Source organism: Myotis myotis, unplaced genomic scaffold (genome assembly GCF_014108235.1).
Source record: "Myotis myotis isolate mMyoMyo1 unplaced genomic scaffold, mMyoMyo1.p scaffold_m19_p_20, whole genome shotgun sequence".
Taxonomy (NCBI): Eukaryota; Metazoa; Chordata; class Mammalia; order Chiroptera; family Vespertilionidae; genus Myotis; species Myotis myotis.
In genome coordinates, this window is record NW_023416325.1 from 16055744 (window position 1) to 16082240 (window position 26497).

The 26497-nt window shown below is 39.6% G+C and overlaps 1 protein-coding gene across 7 annotated transcripts in view; it reads right to left on the reverse strand.

The window, feature by feature from the left end:
- Positions 1–329: 329 nt before the first annotated feature.
- LOC118678632 (BRCA1 associated protein) overlaps positions 330–26497 on the reverse strand; it is a 31036-nt gene continuing 4868 nt past the window's right edge. For 2 of the 7 annotated variants that reach the window (XM_036354454.1, XM_036354455.1), the window contains exons 3-13: positions 25895–26093; positions 24111–24300; positions 17898–18011; positions 16719–16867; positions 14065–14140; positions 12232–12370; positions 11520–11629; positions 10200–10274; positions 9400–9489; positions 3412–3515; positions 330–946 (exon numbers count right to left, since the gene is read on the reverse strand). In XM_036354454.1, the coding sequence (XP_036210347.1) occupies positions 583–946; positions 3412–3515; positions 9400–9489; positions 10200–10274; positions 11520–11629; positions 12232–12370; positions 14065–14140; positions 16719–16867; positions 17898–18011; positions 24111–24300; positions 25895–26093 (1610 nt within the window). In that variant the 3' untranslated portion in view covers positions 330–582. Of the gene's footprint in view, positions 947–3411; positions 3516–9136; positions 9224–9399; positions 9490–10199; positions 10275–11519; positions 11630–12231; positions 12371–14064; positions 14141–16718; positions 16868–17897; positions 18012–24110; positions 24301–25894; positions 26094–26497 lie in introns of all 7 variants that reach the window. The other 5 variants (XR_004974947.1, XM_036354456.1, XM_036354458.1 and 2 more) reach the window with 5 other exon arrangements.

Here is a 26497-nt window from a genome sequence, read left to right on the forward strand (position 1 = left end):
GATACGGCTGCTGGAGACAAGCCAGTGCCTGGTTTACAGGCCCAACCTCTTTTCATATAACATTCAACCAGTCCTTCAATTCCCTAGAGGAAGGGAGGGATGACAATGATATGAGACTAATGCTCCGGAATTTTCATAAATCCTCAGTGGCTAATGCAAACCTCTCTCTAAGGCAGCTTCTATGACCTCAGGGAGGTTTGGTGCTTTAGGACTAGGAATGTTACCCACCGACCCCAGAACTGAATGTCAAAAACACCAACTCAATAAATACAACAGAAAAATGTACAGCAGATTTGGGGCATCTATCAAGTAGGAAGGCAAAATGGTCATTAGAATGTCTGAGGTTAGTGAACTATTAGGTTGAAAAAAGCAGCCACCATTTAAAACATTCCCCTTTCCATCAGTTCTCCTAGTTGTCAACCCTCTACATTCATTACACCAAACACTAGCAAATGAAAGATCCAAACAACTGCAGCTTGATCCTCACTTGTACTTATTTCGGGCCCACCCTCACATTTAGGCCCCAGCACACCCTCGCCGTGCCAGGGAAAACAGTCTCAGGGACACCTGTTTCTGCAAAGGTCACTTGCCCCTCTTGCTGCGGCTCTTCCTGGAGGGCAGTTTCCCACTGCCCCCGGAAGAGGCGGGGCTTGAGGCTGAGGCCATGGCAATGTTGATCTGCCCCTCTTGGATTTCCTGCCGGGTCTCAGCAGGCAGGTGGTTGATCTTCTGCTGTGCCTCCAGGTAGAACATGACATCACGCAGCTGCTCCTGGATCTCAGTGATCTGCAGATCCTTCTGGTCACAGGTCTCCTTCAAAACCCTCTCCTCCTCCTTCAGCTTGTTTTGCAGGAGGACCTGATTGGCTCGCAAACACTTGTTCATTTCCTGCTCCTCTTTGAGCTCTGTGGTGAGTTTGGCTACTTTTGTGTTTAGTTGAGTGCACCTTTTACAAAACAAAGGAAGACAAAGCACATTTTTCATTTGCTGACACAGACCTTTATCTACTCTGAGCTTGAACAGAGGAGCTATGATCTCAGAATCATTTAGGGTGGAATCCTCCCTACCTGTTCAGGGAGACTGGTTTGCTACCATTGCAACAGCTACACAAAGCAAGAATTTTGCACTACTTAACCCAAGTATAGCTTTAAGACAATTTTTCATTTTTAGGCATAGAAATTTTTCCATAGCAGAAACTATTCTGTGATGCATGGTTTACGGTAAAACGTCTACTGCTTCTCTAGTTTTGCAGTAGTGGTTAAATAGGTTTCAGAGAGGACAATGGTGATAAAGAAGTTATGAGGAAAAGTTACATTCTTGGAGAGTCAAGTGATCTGACCTCACTGCATTTATTACTCAGAAGTAAAGAACCACAAATTTAAACACCATTTTTATGTATCAGAATGCCAAAGAGCTCACACACACGGGAAGAGGCACTCCTACACATGGCACTGGAGTGAGAACTGGTACAAATTCTGAGTTAACTTAGAGCTAACTAGAAAGTCGAAATTTTCACATGGTCCTTTGATACAGCTACTCTACTTTTAGGAACTTATCCTGTAAACTAGATATACTCAGGAATGCGCTGAAAAGACACACGGAGAAAGATGCTCATCACAATGTTGTTTACAATAGTGGAAGACTTGAGACAACTTAAATGTCCATCAATGGGAACTGCCTGAAATTATTATGGGACCGCCCTAGCCAGTTTGACTCAGTGGATAGAGCCAGCCTGTGGACCAAAGGGTCCCGAGTTCAATTCCGATCAAGGGCATGTACCTTGGTAGCAGGCTCCCACCCAGGCTCTGGTTGGGACTTGTGCAGGAGGCAACCAATCAATGTGCTTCTCTCACATCGATGTTTCTCTCTGTCTTTCTCTCTTTCTTCCAACCTCCCTAAAAATAAATGGAGAAATGTCCTTGGGTGAAGATTAACAACAACAACAAAAAGTTTGCCTTAGCCAGTTTGGCTCAGTGGATAGAGCGATGGCTTGAGGACTGAAGGGTCCCAGGTTTGATTCCGGTCAAGGGCACATGCCCAGGTTTCGGGCTCAATCCCCAGTGGGGGGTGTGTAGGAGGCAGCTGATGGATGTTTCTGTCTCATCATTGATGTTTCTCTCTCTCTCTCCCTCTCCCTTCCTCTCTGAAATCAATAAAAATATATTTAAAAAATTATTATGGGACCTACACACAATGGAATACTACACAGCCATTACAAAGATCATGATAGAGCTAAAATGTGCCAGCATGAAAAAAATCTCCAGAGTATTTTACCAAATAGAATACGTAGTATTATTCTAATTGTGTAGAAAAAAAAGACTATGTATGTGAGATGTTTATATAGGTACAGCAGATCTGTAAGAGTAAATATTCACTGGTACTGTTAAATAATGGTTACTTCCAGATATTGGGATCTAGGAAAACACCTCCAGTTTTCACTTTTTAATTCTTTAATATAGTTCAATTTACTAAGGTGGTAAAAGTATAGGAGGATTTTTAATTTGTATTTCTACTAATGTTGGGATTTTATCACAGTGGTGTTTGTTTTTTTAAACCTTTGGTGAAGAGTTCCTGTTTGTGGTGATGAGAAATTTTGGAAACAGATGGTGGTGACAGTTGTACATTATGAATGTATTTAATGCCACTGAACTGTACACTTAAAAATGGTTACAAGTTTTCTGTTATATAGATTTTTTTTACCACACACATATAAAAAACTATTTTTAAAAATCCAACTTTTGGGGGAATGTGTGAAGGGTATACAGGAACTCTGTGCTACCTTATAACCTCTGTTAATCTACATTTACTCCAAGATAAAAGGTCTATTAAAAAACTTTTAAGGAACAATTATCACCCTTACATTTTTTTATCCATTTGTCTGGAGGTAAAAATCCAGTTATTTTTGTAAGTATAGCATAGACCAGAAAAGTAATTTTAATCAGTAATAACCATCTTCACATATAGCAGGGGTAGAGTGATGGTCTTGCCATGCTGTTCATGAGGTTTTTGCTCCATAGTCAATATCTTTGGCCTTTAATTCCTGTCTAAGGTCAGATCACATGCCATCTCTAGCTTAGACACAGTCTCTTTCCTATCATTTCTCAGCCACCATGGCTCAGAGAAGCTACAGGCTCTGGGAACAAGGAAATTGCTTTCTACAGACAAATGTACAAGATATCTGCACATTGCAGGAGAGAACACTGCATTCCCTATGGCATCCATCTGGCATGAAACACAGTGATTTTAATAAATAGGAAATCACAGTAAGTTTGCTCTACATATAGATAGACCCCTGAAAACCTGGTGATATATTTGAAAATGAGTATTTCCTGAGGAGTGAAGGAAATTATCTGTTTATGTTGCCTGTTACAATAAAATGCCTCCTTTAAAGAACAGACCAATTATACCTACTTTCTTTCCATAGACTGCTTTTCTTTTAGAAGGTCATTTAGTCTGTGCTCCAGATTATCACATTTCTCAATTGTTTCTTTAAATTTGGTCTTCATATTGTTAATCTGAAAAAACAAACAGAGATCAGTTTCTTTTTTTTTTTTTTTTTTAAATATACTTTATTGATTTTTTACAGAGAGGAAGGGAGAGAGATAGTTAGAAACATCGATGAGAGAGAAACATCGATCAGCTGCCTCCTGCACACCCCCTACTGGGGATGTGCCTGCAACCAAGGTATATGCCCTTGACCGGAATCGAACCTGGGACCCTTCAGTCCGCAGGCTGATGCTCTATCCACTGAGCCAAACCAGTTAGGGCAGAGATCAATTTCATTTCACAAAGACAAAGTTGTGTGGCCTTTGGAGCTAATTTCTCAAAAAAATTTTTTTCCAATTACCTGTGTATAACTTTGACAAGCCAATTTTAGAAAAGGTGAGATAATCATTTTAAAGAATTCCAGTAATAGGAATAAAATATTTGAGAAATTCTTTTTTTGGTTACTATTTCTCTATACCAGGATGAACAAAGGATCAGGAACTGCTGAGGGTCAAGTGAAACTGCTCGGAAGTAAAGGAACAGTTCCAGGCAGTAGAGCAGGAGACGGTTTGTCAGAGACACTGGAACGGGGCCTCCCCTCCCATGCTCAACTCACCATCGTTTTTCTCTTCCTGAGATTACACTCCAAAAACTATTATCCAAAGAATGCAAGAAACTCATCTACTCTAAGAATGATGTGATAACTGATTCTGTTTGGGGTTCCCCATCCCAATTCACTATTCAATTTCTCATGTACCATAAAGCCATATGGTACATGAATCAGTTCTTGTTTTATTGAGTTCATTTATAAAGGCAATATATATGAACTAATTCTTATTACACTGTCTTAAAAACTTACGAGAATTGAAAGATTCTGTTGTGTTATGTCAGATGGCAGCAATCCTAGCCAAGAGTCCCTGAAGTCTAGCTAGGCAGACACTAGATTCACTCAGGTGTGAAGATTTGGGAAATGCCTCAACTCTACCAGTCTAACAACATGGGAAGATTAGGTGAAAGGGGAAGTAGTGAGGCCAGGTCAGTGGTCAGCAAACTCATTAGTCAACAGAGCCAAATATCAATAGTACAATGATTGAAATTTCTTTTGAGAGCCAAATTTTTTAAACTTAAACTATATAGGTAGGTACATTGTTATTAACTTAATTAGGGTACTCCTAAGGCTTAGGAAGAGCCACACTCAAGGGGCCAAAGAGTCGCATGTGGCTCGTGAGCCACAGTTTGCCAACTACGAGGCTAGGTGAATCGTGAGGCAATAATCATAGGAACTGATAGTAACTGAGAATTTAAATCCTATGGCCCAGGCACCTGCTCGGTGTTTTGTAAGTAGTATCTCCTTATAATACACCTATGATTAGGTATGTCAACTTTTTACAGAAACAGAGGCTTTCAGAAAGGTGAGGTAATATACCCAAGGTTTACCCAGCTAAATAAAGTATGGTGGGTCCAGGACTGGACCCCAAGTCTGGATCCAAGGCCAAGTTCTAAACCTCTCTATAGCAAAAGAAAAGTGACCTCCGGTGAGTTCTAAACTCAGCAGAGATCCAGGAGAAAGGGCCATTGCTTTTAACATTTCCTTTTTAAACACTTGCCAATATGGCCTAACAGGTCTCTAAAAGCACTGTCCACCTTTTTAAAAAATATATATTTTTATTGATTTCAGAGAAGAAGGGACAGAGAGAGAGATAGAAACATCAATAATGAGAATCACTGATCGGCTGCCTTCTGCATGCCCCTACCGGGGATTGAGCTCACAACCTGGGCACGTGCCCTTTACCAGAACCAAACCTGGGACCCTTCAGTCTGCAGGCCGATATTCTATCCACTGAGCCAAACTGGCTAGAGCTGTCTCCCTTTTTGAATAATAAGAAAAAAACTACTTTGGAGAAATTAACTTTATAGCCTACTACCATTAAGTTATAAAAGCATGCAATTAAAGGGAGATTTCTGAGAGTTTTTCTATGTCATAAAAATAAAAATAGCCTTAAAATTGCTTTAATTCTAGTTTGGTATTCATTTTTCTCCTCAATATTGCTTTAACATAAAAGACCACTAAATCCTTTGACATTTTCTCCTAAACTGGCTCCTGTTAGTTTAGGGGAATTGGAAAGGACAGATATGGAATCAAATTGTAATGTTTTGGCCCTAGTTGGTTTGGCTCAGTGGCTAGAGCGTCGGCCTGCAGACTGAAGGGTCCCAGGTTCGATTCTGGCCAGGAGCACATGCCTGGGTTGTGGGCTCGATCCCCAGTAGGGGGCGTGCAGGAGGCAGCCGATCAATGATTCTCTCTCATCATTGATGTTTATCTCTCTCTCCCTCCTCCTTCCTCTCTGAAATCAATAAAGAAATATATATTTTTAAAAAATTGTAATGTTTTGGTCACTAAAGTGACTTAAACTGAACACATTTAAATAAAATGAAAAATATCAAGCAACACCAAGAAGCTTTCTAATATTACTATAGATGATGTTACAATGAGCTAAATTAGTGCTTTTTAAAACATTTCTGACCATTAGCCCAAAGTAAGAAACACCCAGGAACATAAAAAGACACAACTGAAACAGGAGTTTCGGAAAACAAAATTTAAATGTGATGCACTCTGATATTTTACGCCTATCCTATTCTGTTTAATAAAAATGCCAGTTGTGGTCCACCAAACTCATTTCCCACCCACAGCTGGAGAAACACTGTCTGAAAACATGGGTCTAGAGTTCAGAGAGAAAAGCGGCACCTGTGTTCTTCATATGTGGCCCCGTTAAAACTAAGCACCTTCAAGTGGGGATGAGCTTCATTTTCTAGCACAGACTCTGCTCACATGCTAGAATAATTGTACTACCTAAGGCAACGGGGGACAGGAATAGTATTATAACTGAAGTTCACAATCCATTTCAACCTTCACCCTCCCCCTCCCCCACATTAACTTTTTATGAGGCCCATGAACAAGAAGAATCTCTGTCAGTGAGATTCACGTCGGTTACTGTTAATCCTTGCACATGCTGGAGGTGCCAATGGACAGAAGAGTGGGCAAAAGGAGGACAGTGGCAGGAACAAAAGGCTTGAACCATCCATTACCTTATGGGTAAGCAACATTTGTTATTAGAGAACAAAGCATTCTTTTCAAGCCCTTCATGCTTTTCATTTAGGGCCTCCATATTACACCCTTCCTAAATGGAAACACAAGTTTCACAGTTTTTAGCTCCCCTGTCCCTGGACTTTTCATGGGCATGTGTTAGAGAATGCAGTTAATCCTAAAGAATCTTAAAAGGCAGAGAATCCTGAACTTAGCTCTCAAGGGTCTGCATGAAGCACTTCATGGTCACGCTGGGATAGCCCGTGGAAAAACCCATTAGTGAGGCTGCTCGGGTTGCCAGCTCTCTTCCAAATGCTGTCAGAGGTGTATCCTTCCCCCATGTACCCAATCAAGCCCTATTCAGAACTTGAGTGCCTCTGGAAAGGTATTTCCATTACTTGAGAGAGTCGTAAAGAATTTCATCAAGAACTTTGAACTAAACATCATTTTAAAGTTGGTGTTAAGCCTTATGTTTAAAAACCCAGTTTCTCGCCGAAACCGGTTTGGCTCAGTGGATAGAGCATCGGCCTGCGGACTGAAAGGTCCCGGGTTCGATTCCGGTCAAGGGCATGTACCTGGGTTGTGGGCACTTCCCCAGTGGGGGATGTGCAGGAGGCAGCTGATCGATGTTTCTCTCTCATCGATGTTTCTAACTCTCTATCTCTCTCTCTTCAACTCTGTAAACAAACAATAAAATATATTTTAAAAAAAACCACACACAAAAAAACCCAGTTTCTCATTTGTAGGCACACCCAGAAACCAGGGTGCCTGGGCCTGGCATAAAGTGAGAGCTCGGCCCTGCCTGCTAAGCTTCAGGATAATGCGACTCGGAGGTGAGCCTCAGGCCCAGCTCTGCATTCTCCATCTGAAGACCCAGTTACTGGTGGGGATTCACAAAATTAGTAAGACAATCATTTAAAAAAATCTCAAAGTCTTTATTTAATACTAAGGGAATTGATGAATTAAGAACACTGTCTATAGGTTCAGAAAATGGTTTCTAACATCCTAATTATACGTGAACCATGCAGTGCTCACTGGTTTTCAACCTCCTTCTTTGGGAACCTCTGAACTCCTGTACATGCTGGAGACAAAGGGAAAACCAAGCAGGTGGAGCTCTGGGCCCTTCATCTAGGTTTCAACCAAAACCACACCACTTTTCTCTTTTAAATATTGTAGTGAGTGGCATCTCTTTGAAAATGGCATCTTTGTTAAAATCTGAAGACACTGCCTGAGACCAGCAATTTTTAACCCTTTTCATCTCATGGCACACATAAACTAGTTACTAAAATTCTGCAGCACACCAAAAATGTATGCTTTGCAATCTGACAAAAAAAAGGGGGGGGAGGGGGATACATTTTGATTCATTCACACCAGGCAGCTATTGCTGTACTGGATGTTGTCATTTTTTTTATTTTACAATCTAGGGCAGTGGTCGGCAAACTCATTAGTCAACAGAGCCAAATATCAACAGTACAACGATTGAAATTTCTTTTGAGAGCCAAATTTTTTAAACTTAAACTATATAGGTAGGCACATTGTTATTAAATTAATTAGGGTACTCCTAAGGCTTAGGAAGAGCCACACTCAAGGGGCCAAAGAGCCACATGTGGCTCGAGAGCCGCAGTTTGCCGACCACGGATCTAGGGGAAAAGAAGTCCGTGCCCTGACTGCATAGTCAGGTATTCTATGTTTTAAAAATTCACACTGGTGTGCCATGGAACAACCAGTTGAAAATCACTGTCCTAGACCAATAAGGAAACATGGTTACCATTGAAGTTCTAGCATTTCTGCCCAATTTTGTTCCCATCAACTTCTAGAAGTAACATCTTGTTGCCTCAGAGGCCCATGTTCAGCTCCCCAAAGCAGCTGTTCCCAAGTTCACAAACCAACTGGCTGACTCAAATTACAAACTCTCATGTATATACTTCTTTTTTTAAATAGAATAACACAAGGCACTAGAAAACTTTATTGAAATTACCAAATAAAACCCCAAGCCCAAAATTTAAAGCTTTTAAATGCAAGATTTCTATTTTCCTTTCTTTTTTTTAAGGTACATGCCAGGAATTTTATTTCTTCCTTAACTTAGTTTGGTATAGAGCTCAGTATACAATAAGATTTTAATATATTCTTTTTGATTTAGTAATCTTAGGTGAGAATACATGTCTGCTTCTCTCCCCTTCTTATACTATACCTAGTTGATTGCATTTGCCTTTTTTATCTTTCTTTTCCTTTTTGACTAATTTCATTCTCATTGTGATCTAGCTCAGGGGTGGGCAAACTTTTTGACTCGGGCCACAATGGGTTCTTAAACTGGACCGGAGGGCTGGAACAAAAGCATGGATGGAGTGTTTGTGTGAACTAATATAAATTCAAAGTAAACATCATTACATAAAAGGGTACGGTCTTTTTTTTCAATAGTTTTATTCATTTCAAATGGGCGATCCAGCCCGCGGGCCGTAGTTTGCCCACGGCTGGTCTAGCTTGTCCCACAATAGTGCCTTCATAGGCTAAGTCTCTAATATAATGAAAATTCAGGTGTTTACCATTTCTCTCTGGAATCCTTACCTAGAGTTAGGTTACTGAGGTGAGCCAAATGATTCCAAATTGTTTTCTTTTCTTCTTTCCCCTAACTCCAGCTTTACTGCAACATAACTGACATACATAGAACAAAGGTTTCTTTTTAGAGGCAGAACAGTTCTTTACCTGTCTACCAGACTAAGAAGCAAGATTCAAAGATTCCTTTGTCTCTGTACTCTGCCTTTTCCCAAACCAACATCAGATTGCCCATGCCACGTGGCACTTCATCAGTCACTAAACCAGAAACTTACTTCTTCTGCTGTGTCCTTCTCTATCCGAACTATCTTGTTTTCCCAGTAGATTCGCTGTGATTCCAGCTGGCTTGTTAGTAAATATGAATACTGAAAACATAAATAATAAAACGTAAGTCACTGTTGTCAGTCTCTGAAATCCAATTAAAAGCTTACTTTTAATGGCCTACGGAAGAGTAAGAGTAACCATCAAATATATATTACACCTTGGTTCCACTCTACTCACTAAACCACAATTATACTCCTGATCTCCTGGAGCTTACAATCTAGTCAGGAACAAACAGGGAACTGTGCAGTAAAAAAACATATGTTCCTGTTCAAACTGACTTTCAGAACCACATGGTGCCCTAGCTGGTTTTGCTCAGTGGACAGAGCGTAGGCCTACAGACTGAAAGGTCCTGGGTTCGATTATGGTCAAGGGCACATGCCAGTAGGGGGTGTGCAGGAGGCAGCCAATCAATGATTCTCTCTCATCACTGCTGTTTCTCTCTCCCATTCCCTTCCTCTCTGAAATCAATAAAAATGTATTTTAAAAAAGACCCTCATGGTTTTTAAATCAAAGGGTAACTCAACTCAGGTTATCCATCTACCCTGTACCTCCCAGCCTTGGGTTACGTGCCCCCTTTCTCAGTTCCCACAGCACTATGCCTATCAATAGCACTTATAACACTAGCACTTAATTGCTGGTTTATCTGCCTGTCTTCCACGACTGGCCTCTTTGAAAGCAAGGGTTCTATCTTTATTTCTATATCCTCGGTGCCTGGCACATGGATGTTAAGAAACATTTGCTGCCTGCTTACATGGATGAATGAACAGTGCTGTGTAACTGCGGGGAAAGGATAGATGGCTTCTGACAGTAGGGCATAGTAGGACTTCTGAAAGAAAGAGATTTGAGAGGGCTCTTAACAGACAGGAAGAGGAGATAAAGAGAGAGGTATGGTTCCAGAGAACTACTGGACCTTGATGTGAGCTGTGATGTATATGTCTCTTCAGAGATGAAGAAGTACCAATAAGGCTGGGGTGTAGGGTGTGGAGAGTTGGGGTCTATGGAAGGCTCTGGGTTATCACATTGAGAATGTGGGCCTAGGCTTGGTCAGATCACACCTGCATTTTGGAAAGACTATTCTAGGAGACTAGCAGAGTCTAACCACATTCTAGAGAAGAAACTGAAAGTGCAACAGAGGGAAAGGACAATCGGGAGAATATGTGTGTGTGTCACCAGAATGTACACTCCATGAGGGCAGGGAGTTTGTTTAATGCTACATTCCCACCACCAGGAGGACGGCTGACAGACAGCAACCCTCAATGAATATTCATTGAATGACATACTATTATTAACTATTATGGAAGGGCTACTCATTCTAAAAACTTAATGTAAAAGATGTGAACTACTGTGATATATCAATATAATATTTTTTCAATATAATTTATTAACAGTAACAACATAAGCCTTATTTTAGGCCATTATACTGATCTATCAGACCTTAAGAGTCTGGAAATGAGCAAGTTTTTAAATGTCCATTTCCTCCCAAGGTTAAGATAATTATTTTTTAATTTATATAAAATAGGACTTGTGTTAAACTTCTTCATTAACATAAAATGCACATGACATCAATTTTATAGTAGACGGGATTTACTGGTATGGAGAAAACATAGACTGTGCTAATTTTGTTGTTTCTTCAAATATATGAGTACCCAAAAATGGCTTTATGTATACAGGCATCAAATTCATAAAATGTCAGCCAATATATAGGGAAAAGCTCCCTGGAAAGATAATATTGAGGTTTCCTCATTCCAACCAAGTCTGCTCAATTTACAACTGTTACTATAATGCCAACAGAAAGATTCTTAACTTCCAGTTTTAGAGCAGCTACAGAGGACAACCTTAATATTGAAACTTGAGACAACTCAGAATATCACATTGAAAATAAGGCACAGTGAAACTTAGACTTTCAAGGAAGAAAACCAGAATAAAAATATTCTAATAATCATTTATAGCAGTAAAAGAACTTTTTAAAAACAGTTGGCATGCAGAGTAAATGGCAAAATTAAGAATCTAAAACACCTTTCAAGTTAGAATAGTAAAAAGCTATTTAGTAATTACTAATAACTTATCTTACCTCTAACTGCAAGGCATCTATTTTCTCTTCCTGGCAAGTATCACCCTCACATTCATACTGTACTATTTTTCCATCTGTTTTACTTGCAACCAGTCGATGGACATAATTATCTAAAGAAAAGAATGAGTCAACCAAGGTCAGAATGAAAAGGGTCTCCCATACTATTTTAACTGACATTTTTGTTTTCACAGATCTAAATTGCAGTATTTCTTTAAAAGTGAGCTAGCCCTAAAAATAATAAATAAATAAATAATAATAAAAATAAAAGTGAGCTAGCCCTAGTGGATAGAGCATCAGCCTGCGAACTGAAGGTTCCCAGGTTCGATTCTGGTCAAGGGCACATGCCCGGGTGGCGGGCTCAATCCCCAGTGGGAGGCGTGCAGGAGGCAGCTGATCAATGATTCTCTCATCATTGATGTTTCTATCTCTCTTTCCCTCTCCCTTCCTCTCTGAAATCAATAAAAATATATATTTTTTTAAAAAGTGAGCTAAAGCATTTGAATTTAAAAAAGAGTGAAAGGCAAGAATGGAAATATTAAGGTGCAAACATTAATTTCTTTATAAGGTGCAACTCAGACCAGTCATAGGAAATCAAGCCCTATAGGGCTTGAGTTTGCCACAGCTGTCAGAAAGGTTTCAAGCTGTGAGAGATTCTGAAAGAGAAGTTTTCATACAGAATGAACCCAAATTCGAGAATGAGAGTGGTGTTCACCTCCAGCATAGTCCCAGACTCGATGGTTGGTGAGCTGCATGGCATATGTGTGCTGGGTTTCCTCAAAGTGCTTATAAGCATGTCGACTTACATATCGTCCACATCCTATGTGGCCACATATTAAGCAAATCCAAAGGTTCTGCCAAGAAAAAGGTATGATTTTAATTATATAAAAATACATGACAGATAATCTCTTTGCTGTTAGAAGCTTCATTTTGTAGAAGCAAAAGTTCTGGTACAGCAATCTGAACAGAGTAAGACACCAGCCATTCTAACTTTTTCCACTGTCATCCCTGAGTCTAAGCCCCCATGATCGCTGGCCTGGACTATTCCTGCCCATCTACATTTTGTCCTCCATACTGCAACCAGAGTGAACTTCAGCCCTAACCGCTTTGGCTCCGTGGATAGAGTGTCAGCCTGCGGACTGAAGGGTCCCAGGTTCGATTCCGGTCAAGGGCATGTACCTTGGTTGGGGGCACATCCCCAGTAGGGAGTGTGCAGAAGGCAGCTGATTGATATCTCTCTCATCGATGTTTCTAACTTTCTATCCCTCGCCCTTCCTCTCTGTAAAAACTCAATAAAATACATTAAAAAATAAAATAAATAAATAAATCCATCACATAGTTTGTCCTGGCTCTGCTATATCCAAGCATCTGGGATGATATCATGAAATCTCCGTGGGCCTCCGTTCCCTTATCTGTAAAATAGGGATGGTAATGGCATCGATCTCATAGGCTTGTTAAATGATTGAGTGCATAGCTGTAAAGCACGTAGAGCAGTCCAAGGACATAGTCAGCGCTGTGTTTGAACTTTTCAAATACAGTAACTGAAACTCCCTTTCCTTCTCAATACACTTAAACTTCAGACTCCTTACCTTGAGTCTCTAAGGCTCTACTCTACATCAAGCATGTCAAACTTGCGGCCTACATGAGTATTTTTGCAGCCCAGCCAATATAACGGTATGGAAGAAACACTTTAATAAAAATTTCGTAACTTAATTTTTACAATATCCTGTTATACATAATTATTAATAACAAACTACAACGTTCACTAATGACTGATTATTATAATTGTGTTGCATTCATTTCCCTTACAAGCCTACGTACAGGTGCACCATTTCTCTCTACTAATACTAGCGGCAAATATTTTAGCAGCTGATGGCCACATCATTAGTCTTGTACTGACTTGTTTGGTGTGCACAACAGGAAATATTTCGCTTTTGGAAAACAAGAAAAATAGGTTTATTTGTGTTACGCTTATTAATTTGTGCAGTTATTCAGTGTCTGGTAAGTTAATGTTTAAGAAAAAATATTTTTTATTAAAATGTTCTATTATTTTATGTTAACAATTACTTATTTATTTCAGCCCTTTGTCTTCAGCATGTCTCTATCAAAATAAACCTATGTTTCTATGAAAAAAAATAAAATAAAAATACATGACTGCCCGACTCATGGTAGGAAGGGGCTGACAGAGAATAAGATTTAGAGTTGTTTCTATAGAAGCTTTGAATAAATATATATTTAAAACCCAAAAGTAAGGATGCTTTTATGGGTCAATCATTTTCTTATTCTGACTTTAATGGAACTCCATGCAAATAGCAAGGAAAAAATTCATAACTTATCAATAAAAGTATAGGCTTTTTCAAAGAACAAAAAATAAAACCATAAAGTATTTTGCTTAGGTGTCAGTTTTTATAGTTATATTTCTTGCCTGACACTAGACAAAAAGAAAAAAAATCAGTCTCACAAAAGTATTTCAAGCCTCGCAAGGCAGAAAAAAATCCCAGACAATTAAAGCGGTGTTCATTATTCGTTCCCACCATGCATTACTTACTTCCTGAACACCACATTCAAAACACTTATTTTCTTCTACTGGCTCTGGAGTTTGACAGTACCGGCAAACAGGGCACCTATCCAAGACACCAAAAGATAATGACAGATTAAATAGAAAACAGCTGTTATACAACCCAACAGTAAAAAACTTAATTTTAAATACTCCTTCTCTAATATCTTTTATCATAACTAAAAATAGCACTCAAAATATACTTCTGAGCTATTTGCAAACAAAATGAAAAAAAAACAAACAAAAAAAAACCCCAAAATCTTGATAAAGCAGAGGAAAGGGAGAAATCTTCATCTGCCTCATACCTTTTCCCACTCTCCTGTCTAAAGCTTACATAATCAAAGGATTACATAATGGGCTAGAATTAGGGACTTGAGACAAGTTATTAATTTTTTCATGTCTAGGTACCCATAAGGTATTTTTACTTTAAATAATCTACCTTATACCCACTTTGAAAAGTTTAAATTATTTAAAATGAATCCAGTCCTCTCAAGGTTGCTATTAAGAGTTGAAACTAGCCGAAACCGGTTTGGCTCAGTGGATAGAGTGTTGGCCTGCGGACTGAAAGGTCCCAGGTTCGATTCCGGTCAAGGGCATGTACCTGGGTTGCGGGCACATCCCCAGTAGGAGATGTGCAGGAGGCAGCTGATCGATGTTTCTCTCTCATCGATGTTTCTAACTCTCTATCTCTCTCCCTTCTTCTCTGTAAAAAATCAATAAAATATATTAAAAAAAATTATTAAAAAAAAAAAGTTGAAACTAAACTCTAGTAAATTTCACCAAATTAAAAATAAAGTAAGTCAATGTACTTCCTGAAATGCACATGACACATATAAGGAACATCATGTGCAAGAAGATACCAGCGCTCTGTGAGTACTCAAGTTTCAATTTACAAAATGCAATAAAAACAGCAGTGAAGTCCTAGCTGGTTTGGCTCAATGAATAGAGCGTCGACCTGTGGACTGAAAGGTCCCAGGTTTGACTCTGGTCAAGGGCACATGCCTGGGTTGCAGGCTCGATTCCCACTGTGGGGTGTACAGGAGGCAGCTGATCAATGATTCTCTCTCATTATTGATGTTTCTATCTCTCTCTCTCCCTTCCTCTCTGAAGTCAATAAAAATATATTTAAAAAAACAAACAAAAAACGATAGTGAAGCCAAACTCATAGATACATAGAGTAGAAAGATGGTGACCAGGGTCCAGGGGATAGGAAAATAGGAAGATGTCAAGGGATACAAAGTTTCAGTTATGTAAGACGAGTAAGTTCGTAGAATTGGTGCACATTAATGTGACTACAGTTAATATTATACTGTGTACTTGAAATCTGCTAAGAGGGTAGATCTTGGGTGTTCTTACCACACACACACACACACACAAAAAAAAGGAAAAAGGGAAATGGTAAAAGTATGAGTGATGGATTATGTTAATTGGCTTGGCTGTGGTGAATATTTAATATTTCACAATGTATACGTAGATTGGGTCATCAAGTCATACATCTTAAATATATAATTTCTGACTGTCAATTATACCTCAATAAAATTGAAAAAAGGGACACTGAAAAAATCCATTAACCCTTTTCAATTATACTTAAGGCAAAGTAACTGAGTTAAGTACTAGCCATTAATATTTTTGTCAGATGGGCAAAGATGACACAAAGTGAACTATTGTTGAGGCTAACTGAATTGGCACAAGAAGAAAGAATGCTCAAGAAACAACTAGTATCAGTTTGTTACCCAACTGCATAAATAAAACCAACAAAAGGAAATCAGCAGGAAGAACACAGAGTTCTTGTCACAGAAAAAGAGTCTATGTTGCCCTAGCTGGTTTGGCTCAGTGGATAGAGCATCAGCCTGTGGACTGAAGGGTCCCAGGGTCGATTCTGGTCAAGGATACATGCCCAGGTTTCGGGCTTGATCCCCAGTAGGGGGTATGCAGGAGGCAGCCAATCAATGATTCTCTCTCATCATTGATGTTTCTATCTCTCTCCCTCCCCCTCCCCACTCCACCTCCCAGAAATCAATAAAAATATATATAAAAAGAAAAGTCTGTGTTCCTAAGAGAAAGTTAAAGGATCCAGTCTGTCTCTTTCTTCAGTATCAACAGAAAAGACAGAAGACAACTTGAAGAAATAACGAAATGGCAGCTGGTAAGCAGCAGGCATCTTGTCAAAGCTAGAAACTAGCCCTCTGCCATCCCTGTGGTCTGTGTGGCAGCTGTAGTAGTGGTTGGATAAGAAAACAACAAACTAATTCTGAAATCTAAGTGTCAGAATGGCCTTTGTGAACTGTATGTATGACCCTGAGAATGAAAAGGAAAAAAGGAGCCCAGCCTGAGTGGCTCAGTGGTTGAGCGTTGACACATGAACCAGGATCTCACGGTTCAATTCCCAGTCAGGGCACAAGCCCCGTTTCAGGCTTGATTCCCATTAGCGGAAGTGCAGGAGGCAGCCAATCAATAATTCTCTCTTATCACTGATGTTTCAATCTCTCTCTCCCTCTTCCTTCTCTGAAATCAATAAAAACATATATATTTTTTAAAGTCAAATACTTGGACTGGTTCACTTTTGGTGGTGGCTATTTTAATTCTGGGAAAGGATAAGAGTGGGCTTTAATAGGGTTGGGAGATGAGCTCGCTCCTGTACTCACGTCGTGTCATCCCAGCGCTGCAAACACTGACTGTGGAAGCTGTGGTTACATAACGTCGTGAGGATGCCATTCACGGACTCATCCATGCGCTCCAGACACACTGTGCACTTGGGGAGCTCGGTCAGATCCATCACAGGGAGACTGGCACCCTAGAATGAAACTCCTCACATAAGCCTCACTCTTCATCCACCAGTTCTAATTTTTTAAAACAACAGTTTTCCTATTGCCTTTTGACTCCTGGAAGGATATTCTCAACATTATTGCTCTGTGAAAATAATTTAAAATTTTTGTTCAAGCAACAAATACTGATTGAGCGCCTCCGATCTTCCCAGCACTGTGCTAGGCACTGGGGATACAGAGGAAAACAAAGCAGACAAAGATCCCTGCCCTCACAGAGCTGACATTCTAGGAAGGGAGACTGCCTCCAAAACCTTAAAACAGAGAATCTAAAATGTCAACAGGCTCCTAACTCTAAGTGTAAAGGTCTATGATTATAACAGAATACAAATGAAGAAAAGCAGCAGAGTCTGGCTGGCAGGTGTGAGTGTCAACCTATGAACCAGGAAGTCACAGTTCAATTCGGGTCAGGACACATGCCCAGGTGGCCAGCTCCATCCCCAGTAGGGGGTGTGCAGGCGGCAGCCAATCAATGATTCTCTCATCATTGATGTTTCTCTCTATCCTTCTCCCTTCCTCTCTAAAATAAATAAAAACATAATAAATTAGGATGGGGACTAAGGGTTGATATTTAAAATAAAAACACTTCTTTTAGGCTCTAGGCAATGTTTCATTGATCTAGAATAGATGAACCTAATTTTCAATGATACACATAATATCCTTTTATTTATTTATTTACATTTTTGGACAATTTTTAAAACAGACATAAAATTCACCAAAGTATACAATTCAGTGGGTGTTTATTGTTTTGTTTTGTTTTTTGGTTATTCACAAGTTTGAGCAACCATCACCACAACCTAGTTCTAGAACATTTCTATCATTTTGAAAAGAAACCTCGTTTTCATCAGCAGTTACTCTCCTCTTACCCCGACCTCTGGCAATCATTCATCTACTTTCTGTCTCTATGGATTGGCCTATTTTGGACATTTCCGTAGATATCGTACTGTTCAACTTTATACCATTCTGATATGTATATCAAATATAAGGATTATTCATACTTACATCTTCAGATTTCAGTACTTCAGCCCTTTCCACATAGACCAGCTGGCAAACATCATCTTCTATTGAGTTGAACTGGCGGCCATTGCATGCCATATAAAAACTATCTGCATCAGCCTAGGTACACCAATGGGGAAAAGAAAAAAATTGAGAGCCTGAAAACGCGCTTTATATTCAAGATGCATAGGTTCAATTATTCTCTTCATTGTCTTTTAAAACTTATACTTGAGAGAGAGAAAAATCAACGAACGGCCAAAAGTAACATCTGCAGAAGCAGGAAGCAGGTTCATAGGCTAATCGAACTCTGCAGCTCAATATCCTACATCTCTACAATGTTTCCTGACACATGATAGTTTTACTGGAACAAGAAGCAGCTACTAATGTGTAATAAACTGACAGCTAGTATAATTTTATTATTCGACCAGCAATGGTCAACACTTCCCTTGATAGCAGTATTTTTTTCTCCTCTAGTCAGCACTTTCATAGCAGCTGAAAGCAAAACACTTATTTTTGCAAAGCTTGGAACCAAATCCTAATGGAAGATTGTTAGGGAATAGTCATTTTCAAAATATGTCAGCATCTATGTTCAAAAAAATAAAGGACATGTGGAACTGGAATGAAAAGCTAAGATCTCTTCAAGAAACCAAGTAATAATGATACATGATAAGGATCCCATAAGGAAATTTAAGCAACCCAGTGTGTAATACCAAAAGCAAAGCTCTTGGCTAAAATCAAGATGAATGAGCCTTTGAAATACTAAGCCTCCTTCCCTTGGAGTGAAAGATAGATGGAATTAGAAGAAAAAGTCCCTTGCAAAGGCATAAATGCATTTGTGAATATGGACACAAGTAAATCAAACCTAGACTAGCCTTAGTAGAAAGTAACAAAGAGATGATTTCAGTTTTTAAACTCAGTAATTTTTAGAGGCAGCTAGAGGCCAAGGCTTGTCTGGGTTTCACTCCCACACGGCCATTAGCCCAAACATAGGAAGCTGTGCGCTTTGGCCCTGTCAATGTAGACAGGCTGCTTGTGGGGAGGAAGGGTATCTGCAAAAGAAAATGCCACATTGTTAACATCTAAGAAGAGATTCAAGTCTGTAGCAGGCAAAAATTGTCCTGCAGGTCTACCTTCATGGGGTTCTGAATCTTTAACAGCAAAAGCTTACAATGAGCTTTTCACAGCTTTAAATGTCATTCTAATGATGTAATCAAGTATGGATTCTTGATTATTTATGCTTTTTTAATATGAGCAAGGGAGCTAAACAGCTGAGAAAGGACAACCAATTCTGAACAGTTATATTTAGGTGGGGGGTAGGGAGGTTTTCTTTCAGGAAACAACCTAGTGTACAGACTACAATTCATTTTAACGTCAAAATGTTAAGAGCTAGTTCTTCGATAATACATTTTCTTTAATACTAAGAAGAGGCAATCTAATGGCTTCCCCCATTCTTTAAGAGTAATGACTTCTTGCCCTGACCGGTTTGGCTCAGTGGATAGAGCGTCGGCCTGCGGACTCAAGGGTCCCAGGGTCGATTCGGGTCAAGGGCATGTACCTTGGTTGCGGGCACATCCCCAATAGGGGGTGTGCAGGAGGCAGCTAATCAATGTTTCTAACTCTCTATCCCTCTCCCTTCCTCTCTGTAAAAAATCAATAAAATATATTAAAAAAAAAAAAAAAAAGAGTAATGTCTTCTTCCTGAAATGTTTACAGATGAGGAAGCAGCACAGTGAGCAAATGGATTCATGTTCTGAGGAAAGTGACAGGTTGGGAATGAGGGCCACTGGTCAGCTCTTCGGGGTCCCAAGCACCAGGAGCTGCGCCAGCTGAGTGAGGAAAGGAAGACCCCTCCTTGAGCCTCCAGCTCTGTAAATGCTCACTAAGCGACTATGCCTCCTCAGAGGAAGGAACAAGGTTTGTGTGACACAGGGCATGTGATGAATTCTATTCAGCACCAGATAAATTAATCCTTTCTGGAGGGAGTTGTTTATACCGAAGAAATGTATTTTTTGAACACACTGATCTCTTCTTTAAAATCTTGGTATTGGAAATGTAGCTTCACTTTTTCAAATATTTACTGAGTACCTAGCATATGTCAATAGAAAACAAAATACACATGGTTCCCACTTCAACCCACCACTGAAGTGCACAAAAGCATGAAGCTAACTGCAAAATTCGCAAAATAAACAACTCTTTTATTTAAAATGTTTGCACTGTATAGAGCCCAAAATTTAAAGAAACCAGCTTTTGTTTTTTCCTTAGTCCTTGTTCCTACTGTTCCTGTCTCAGGATAAATTTGAGAAAAAGAAAAATCCATCATGATCAAGGTTCCTTTATCATCATGATGATCACTATAGTATTGAGAACACATTTTTACTTCTCAAAAGAGGGGTCTTGCTGGGCCACGGTTGCTCAGTGGTTGAGTGTAGACCCATGAACCACGAAGTCACGGTTGGATTCCTCATCAGGGCACCTGGCCCGGGTTGTGGGCTTGATCCCCAGTCTGAAGGCAGACGATCAACGATTTTCATCACTGATGTTTCTATCTCTCTCTCTTCCTTTCCCTTCCTCTCTGAATTCAATAAAATATATTTTAAAAAAGAGGGGTCTTCAAGGTTGCCCTAAGCATGCAAGTAAAAACGAGCCCACACACACTATCCTCTCAAAAGTTTTGTTCCCAAGAAATATGAAATTGAACCTCCTGTCTTCCTGTGTCCTGATGAATTACAAATTCTTTAACTAAAGACTAAATTTCCTAAAGGTTACAGTAAACTTTGTGAGTACATCCTATATAATAAAAGGCTAATATGCAAACAGACCAAACGGCAGAATGACTGGTCGCTATGAAGTGCACTGACCCACAGGGGGCAGATGCTCAACGCAGGAGCTGCCTCCTGGTGGTGAGTGCACCAGAAGCCAGGCTCGTGGCTGGTGAGCACAGTGGCGGTGGCAGGAGCCTCTCCTGCCTCCATGGCAGTGTTAGGGATGTCTGACTGCAGGCCCATGGGGAGCGGGCCTAAGCCACCAGTTGGACATCCCCCAAGGGCTCCTGGACTGAGAGAGGGTACAGGCCCGGCTGAGGGACCCCCCCCCCGGAAGTGCACAAATTTTGTGCAACAGGTCTCTAGTCTCTTTATAATACCTCCAGCAAAAAGCTGAGGCCAAAAGAAATTCATGAGGTTATAAAAGATAGAGAGAAGGTCCATTATTTTTTTATTATTATTTTTTATTGATTTCAGAGAGGAAAGAAGAGGGAGAGATAAAAACATCAATGATGAGACAGAATCATAGATTGGCTGCCTCCTGCACGCTCCCCGTTGGGGATTGAGCCCACAACCCAGGCATGTGCCCTTGACCAGAATCAAAGCCGGGACCCTTCAGTCCACAGGCCAAAACTCTATCCACTGAGCCAAACCAGCTAGGGTGGTCCATTATTTCTTAATAATAATTCTCTGGTGAGAAAAAGGAATAAGAATATAGCCTGGCCAGTGTGGTTTAGTGGTTGAGTGTGGACCTCTGAACCAGGTCATGGTTCAATTCCTGATCAGGGCACATGCCCGAGTCACACTCAATCCTCAATGGGGGCATGCAGGAGGCAGCCAATCAATGATTCTCTCTCATCATTGATGTTTCTATCTCTCTTTTCCTCTTCCTTCCTCTCTGAAATCAATAAAAATATATTTAAAAAAAAAATACAGTTAGCTGCCCAGGCTATGGAGTTAGGCTGCCTGGGCTTCAATTCCCAGCTCTGACAACTATTAGCTGTGTAGCTTTGGGCAAGGGACTTATTCACCCTTGTTCCCACAATTACATAAGTAACATAACAACATCTACTTCATGGCATTATTGAGAGGACTCAAGGAGCTAATGCATGAAAAGCACTTAGCACAGGCCTGGCATCTATCTAAGCAAGTGTTTAACATGTGGTAACTACTGAGTCTATTATTTTCATTAGGGCCCAATATTAATTTAATAACACCAAGTCTTATACTAGGAGGGTGCTTGTAGGCCTTAGAAAGTCCCTGATAGGATGAGCCTCTGACCCTAAGATCCAGCATTAACGATAATACAACTCATGACACCAAAGTCAAGGGTTCCGTCCTCATGGGGAAGAGCATGCAGTAAGCTATTTCAAAGTTTTAGAAAACATTCATCAACTTGAGCAACGTGCACTTGATCAAAAGACAGAGGTACAGAGCCAATGCATGAGTACAAAGAAATGTATTAACAGTAATAGCAAATTCCCACAGCATTATCTGCACACTATGAGGCACTTGTTAGAAGAAAATTTGTGGGTTTTTTAGACTTCAGACTAACAAATCTAATATGTTCTTAAACATTTTCTCCAATCTGTTTCTGTGATTTTTCCTTTTTCTGATCGGCTTTGTTAAGTAGGAGCAGTAACTAAATTACTGCCATTACACAATTTCTTGCAGACAGTGACTATCTCCCCTTTCCCACACTTTCATACCACTCCTTAAGGTAAGAGGGGTACACCCTAGGACAGTGATGGCGAACCTATGACATGCGTGTCAGAGGTGACACGCGAACTCATTTTTTTGGTTGATTTTTCTTTGTTAAATGGCATTTAAATATATAAAATAAATATCAAAAATATAAATCTTTGTTTTACTATGGTTGCAAATATAAAAAAATTTCTATATGTGACATGGCATCAGAGTTAAGTTAGGGTTTTTCAAAATGCTGACACGCCAAGCTCAAAAGGTTCGCCATCACTGCCCTAGGGATTAAACGTGAGGGGTCAATCCCCAGCTCAGTCACTTACATCTAGCTATGTAACCCTGGGCAAATTCCCAACCTCTCTCAGCAGCTAGTTTCCTCATTTTGTAAAACAAGGATAACAACAGTACTTATCTACCTCACAGGGTTTCTAGTGAGGATGAAATGCGATAACTCACATTAAGCATTTAGCACTGTGAATGGTAGAGAACAAGTAGTCTATCTTATTATTACTTTTACCAGGTTTAAAAGGTTTAACATACCACTTGCCCATTTATTGCAAAACTCTTCACTGACCTCGGGTCTCTTGACAATGAAAGCAGTTGTTTAAGTGCTTTTCCATTCTCAACTTGTAGGACAGTTGAAACATTTCTTTTAAATGTCTCGTTCAATGATAGGGTGCTTTGGAAGGTTAAAGGTAATTGTGCACCCTCTTATACACAGAACTCCATTCTAAGTGTTCTCTTTCTGTGGGGCATGGAACAGATAATAAAACTCTCACTTCTCTTAACTTCCTTCCCATGAACAATGAATGGCTGCTACTGCTGTCAACATTGGATTTTCTATAACGAAGAAGGAAATGCCTAGTGGATCTTGCGTCATGGGCTCCTTTTCACCCACCAATCTCAGTGACCAGTCAGAGACAAAGGCAAATGACCCTACAGGAACACCCATCTTTGCCAATCTGCAAATGAGGTGAGATTGAAGTAATTTTTGACAAAGCCGCATTTCAAAACTAATGAATAGACAAATATAACAGGCTATTAAAAAAAACCACACAGATTGAATGAAACCTACAGATAAGGTAGCTCTTTAATAACCTGGATAACACCTAAAGCTTACCTCATTTTTATATGCATAAAGAAATATGCATACTCCTAAGAATATCTTTCTAACATCTTTAGAACTGAGACACGTAAAGTATGAGTTATAATGCACAAGTGCTTTTAAAAACTGAAAATATCACCACTCTTTCAGTGTTTGTTTCTCTATTCTCTATTTCCAATCAGAATTCTAGAGCATCTTTAATACGTCAAGGAATGTCACAAAAATCCCTTGTCACCAAAATTTTTTTAAAAAAGAGAGATCTTATTTTCTAAAATGTGCCAAAGAAGGTCTTTTAAAAAGAGCATGAAAGAAGCAGGGGCACAAGTGTTATAATGGCAAATTAATAATTGCTGTCAACTTTTAAAAGTTTGGAAACTATTGTTCTACTGGAATAGTTACTATTGGATAAAAAAAAACCAAATACAACCCTAGATTTCATACCAAATCTGATTTATAAAAAAGTATGGGTATGAATTAGAAAATTCAGTGTCTGCAAATTAATTTAGAAGTAATTCTAGAATTACAATATCCTAGAAGATAAGTTATGAATCTTAAGTGCAAAATGCTGTAAAGCACACACAGCTAATATTATACAATTTCAAAAACACAGTTTCTGTGGCAAAGAGATTTTTAATATATCTTAACTTTTACCTGTGCACTAAACTTTATCAGCACCATATATTGATTTGGAGTAGAGTCTCTGATGATTTTCATTTGTTCAATTACTTCATTAAATGGGGCGACAAACTTCATAAGGTCATGACTGGTCATTGTAGCAGGGACTGTGAGAATACACAGCATGGCACTGCGCCTCACATCTTCTTTTAAGGAGGTCATCTTACTAATAAGACAATAATTAGACTGTCTTGAATAGACGTATAGTTAGTTCACACAACACTAATTAGACAACTTTTACGTCCAATAGGAAAAATAAAACATCTAATACTTTACATATCAATTAAACAGCTTATTATTTTATTTGAAAATCCATACTACATAGGTAAATGCAGAATCCCTTAAATATATCTGCCATGGAGTTTAAGGTAAGCTTCGTAATGTTCTACATTACACACACCAGTGAAATTTTTAATCTTTAGTTAAAAGTTTGTTATGGTTACAAATCTGCATTAGGCAAATTTGCAGTTTGTTGTTTTATTTTCGTTGTTCTTGTTTAATTTTTTAAATAATAATCTCTCACTCAGCTGGCATGGCTCAGTGATTGAGCGCTGACCTATGAACCAGGAGGTCACGGGTTCTCCCAGTTAGGGCACCCGAGCTCGATCCCCAGTGTGAGGCATGCAGGGGGCAACCGATCAATGATGCTCTCTCATCATATCTCTCTCCCTCCTCCTTCCTCTCTGAAATAAATAAAAATATATATTAAAAAAAATCTCTCATTGTGTAACTTGGAAGTACAATGCTAACTCTGGACTTCTCTTAAGGGTCTAGAACAGGGGTGGGCAAACTTTTTGACTCTAGGGCCACAATGGGTTTTTAAACTGGACTCAGAAGAAGGAGCTGCGGCCGTGTTTCCGACGTTGCCATGTTAACACTGCTGCTGGTGAAGGAGCGGAGGGGAGAGCAAGAGAACCCTCCGCTCTTTCGGCTCCGCGGGCCGGATAGAACAGCCGAACGGGCCGGATCCAGCCCGTGGGCCGTAGTTTGCCCACGGCTGGTCTAGAAGATAAAAGAGCTCTAAATATAAGAAAGAGAATTCTGAACCATGAAGATGTGACTCTGAAGATTACAGAAAGTGTTGCTGGGTTGTAATAGCTGGAATGGGGGTGGGGAAGATTCTTCCTAGCCTTTTTGAAATGGTGCAAACTCACTTCAACAGCTGTGATTCCACATGGCTACCTGAATATTCTGAGTATTCACTATTTCCCTGTAGGAACTTAGCATCCGAGTTAGGGTAAGGACAGCCTTTAAAGAAATCAATTACTAATTATCCCAGAAGCTGATGGCCCAGCTTATAGATTTAGTCAAATGCTTCCTTTCTGTTGGCCTCCTGCAAGCCTACTGCTTGGACCACAGAAAAGGGTTAAAAGAGGTGATGAAATTGCTACCATTACCTGATTTCTTAGTTTCTTTCATAAAGATTTGGTGGGGATATGAGACTACTGTGATGTTATGGATCATTTGTAATTTTCCTTTCCTATCTTCTTTCCTTTCCCTTTACCAATCATCTTGCATGCCTACCTTCTCAGGGAATATTTTCTAGGAAGGCCATTTACACATTTCTTTTATAAGGAGAAGCTCTGACCCAATCTACAAGATTAACCAAATGTAAAACATTTAAGAATTCTCTAACACACAATATATGAAAGTACTATGTTTTTGAAGCTTAAAATACACACTTCCCTTCAGGGTAAAAGATTTTTCTCCTCCCTAAAGCAAAAAATAGACCAACTCAAAAGGAAAAAGGTTTTTCTTACTTTGTCTTATATAGATGCATAATACCATGAACTATTTCAACTGATGGATTTCCACTGAAGAATGAAATCTGGTCTGGAAGCTGTTTGGATGGAGAATCGGGAGCAGTATTTACACTTTCTTTACTTTGATCTTTACTTTTCTGTGCAGTGGGGGATGCTTCTGAAGACTTTGTTTCTTCCATTGCAGCTTTCAGGTCATCTTTCACAAATCAAAAATTAGCAGATTATAAAATGATAGGAAATATGCTGAAGGATTCTAATTAGATTAAAATTTTGAGTCAGAATAATGAACTCTGACAGAGAAATTGTCATGTATTAAGAACTACATTCACAGAACAGCCATGTTTTGGGGGCATCTCAACTTGAAAGTGCTCTTTCCTCCATAAAAATCCCATTATCGCCCTCAAGGTGACTCTTACATCTACCTATCTATAATAATAAAAGGGTAATATGCCAAATAGACCGGATGTCCTTCCTGATGAAGCCGGGGCCAGAGGGAAGCAGCTGGGGTCCTGGGTGCCTGCTGTTGGCAAGAGGAGGGAAGATCAGGTCCCAGGTGCCAGAGGGAAGCCGGTGCCAGCAGCCGGGGGAAGGAAGGCCTAC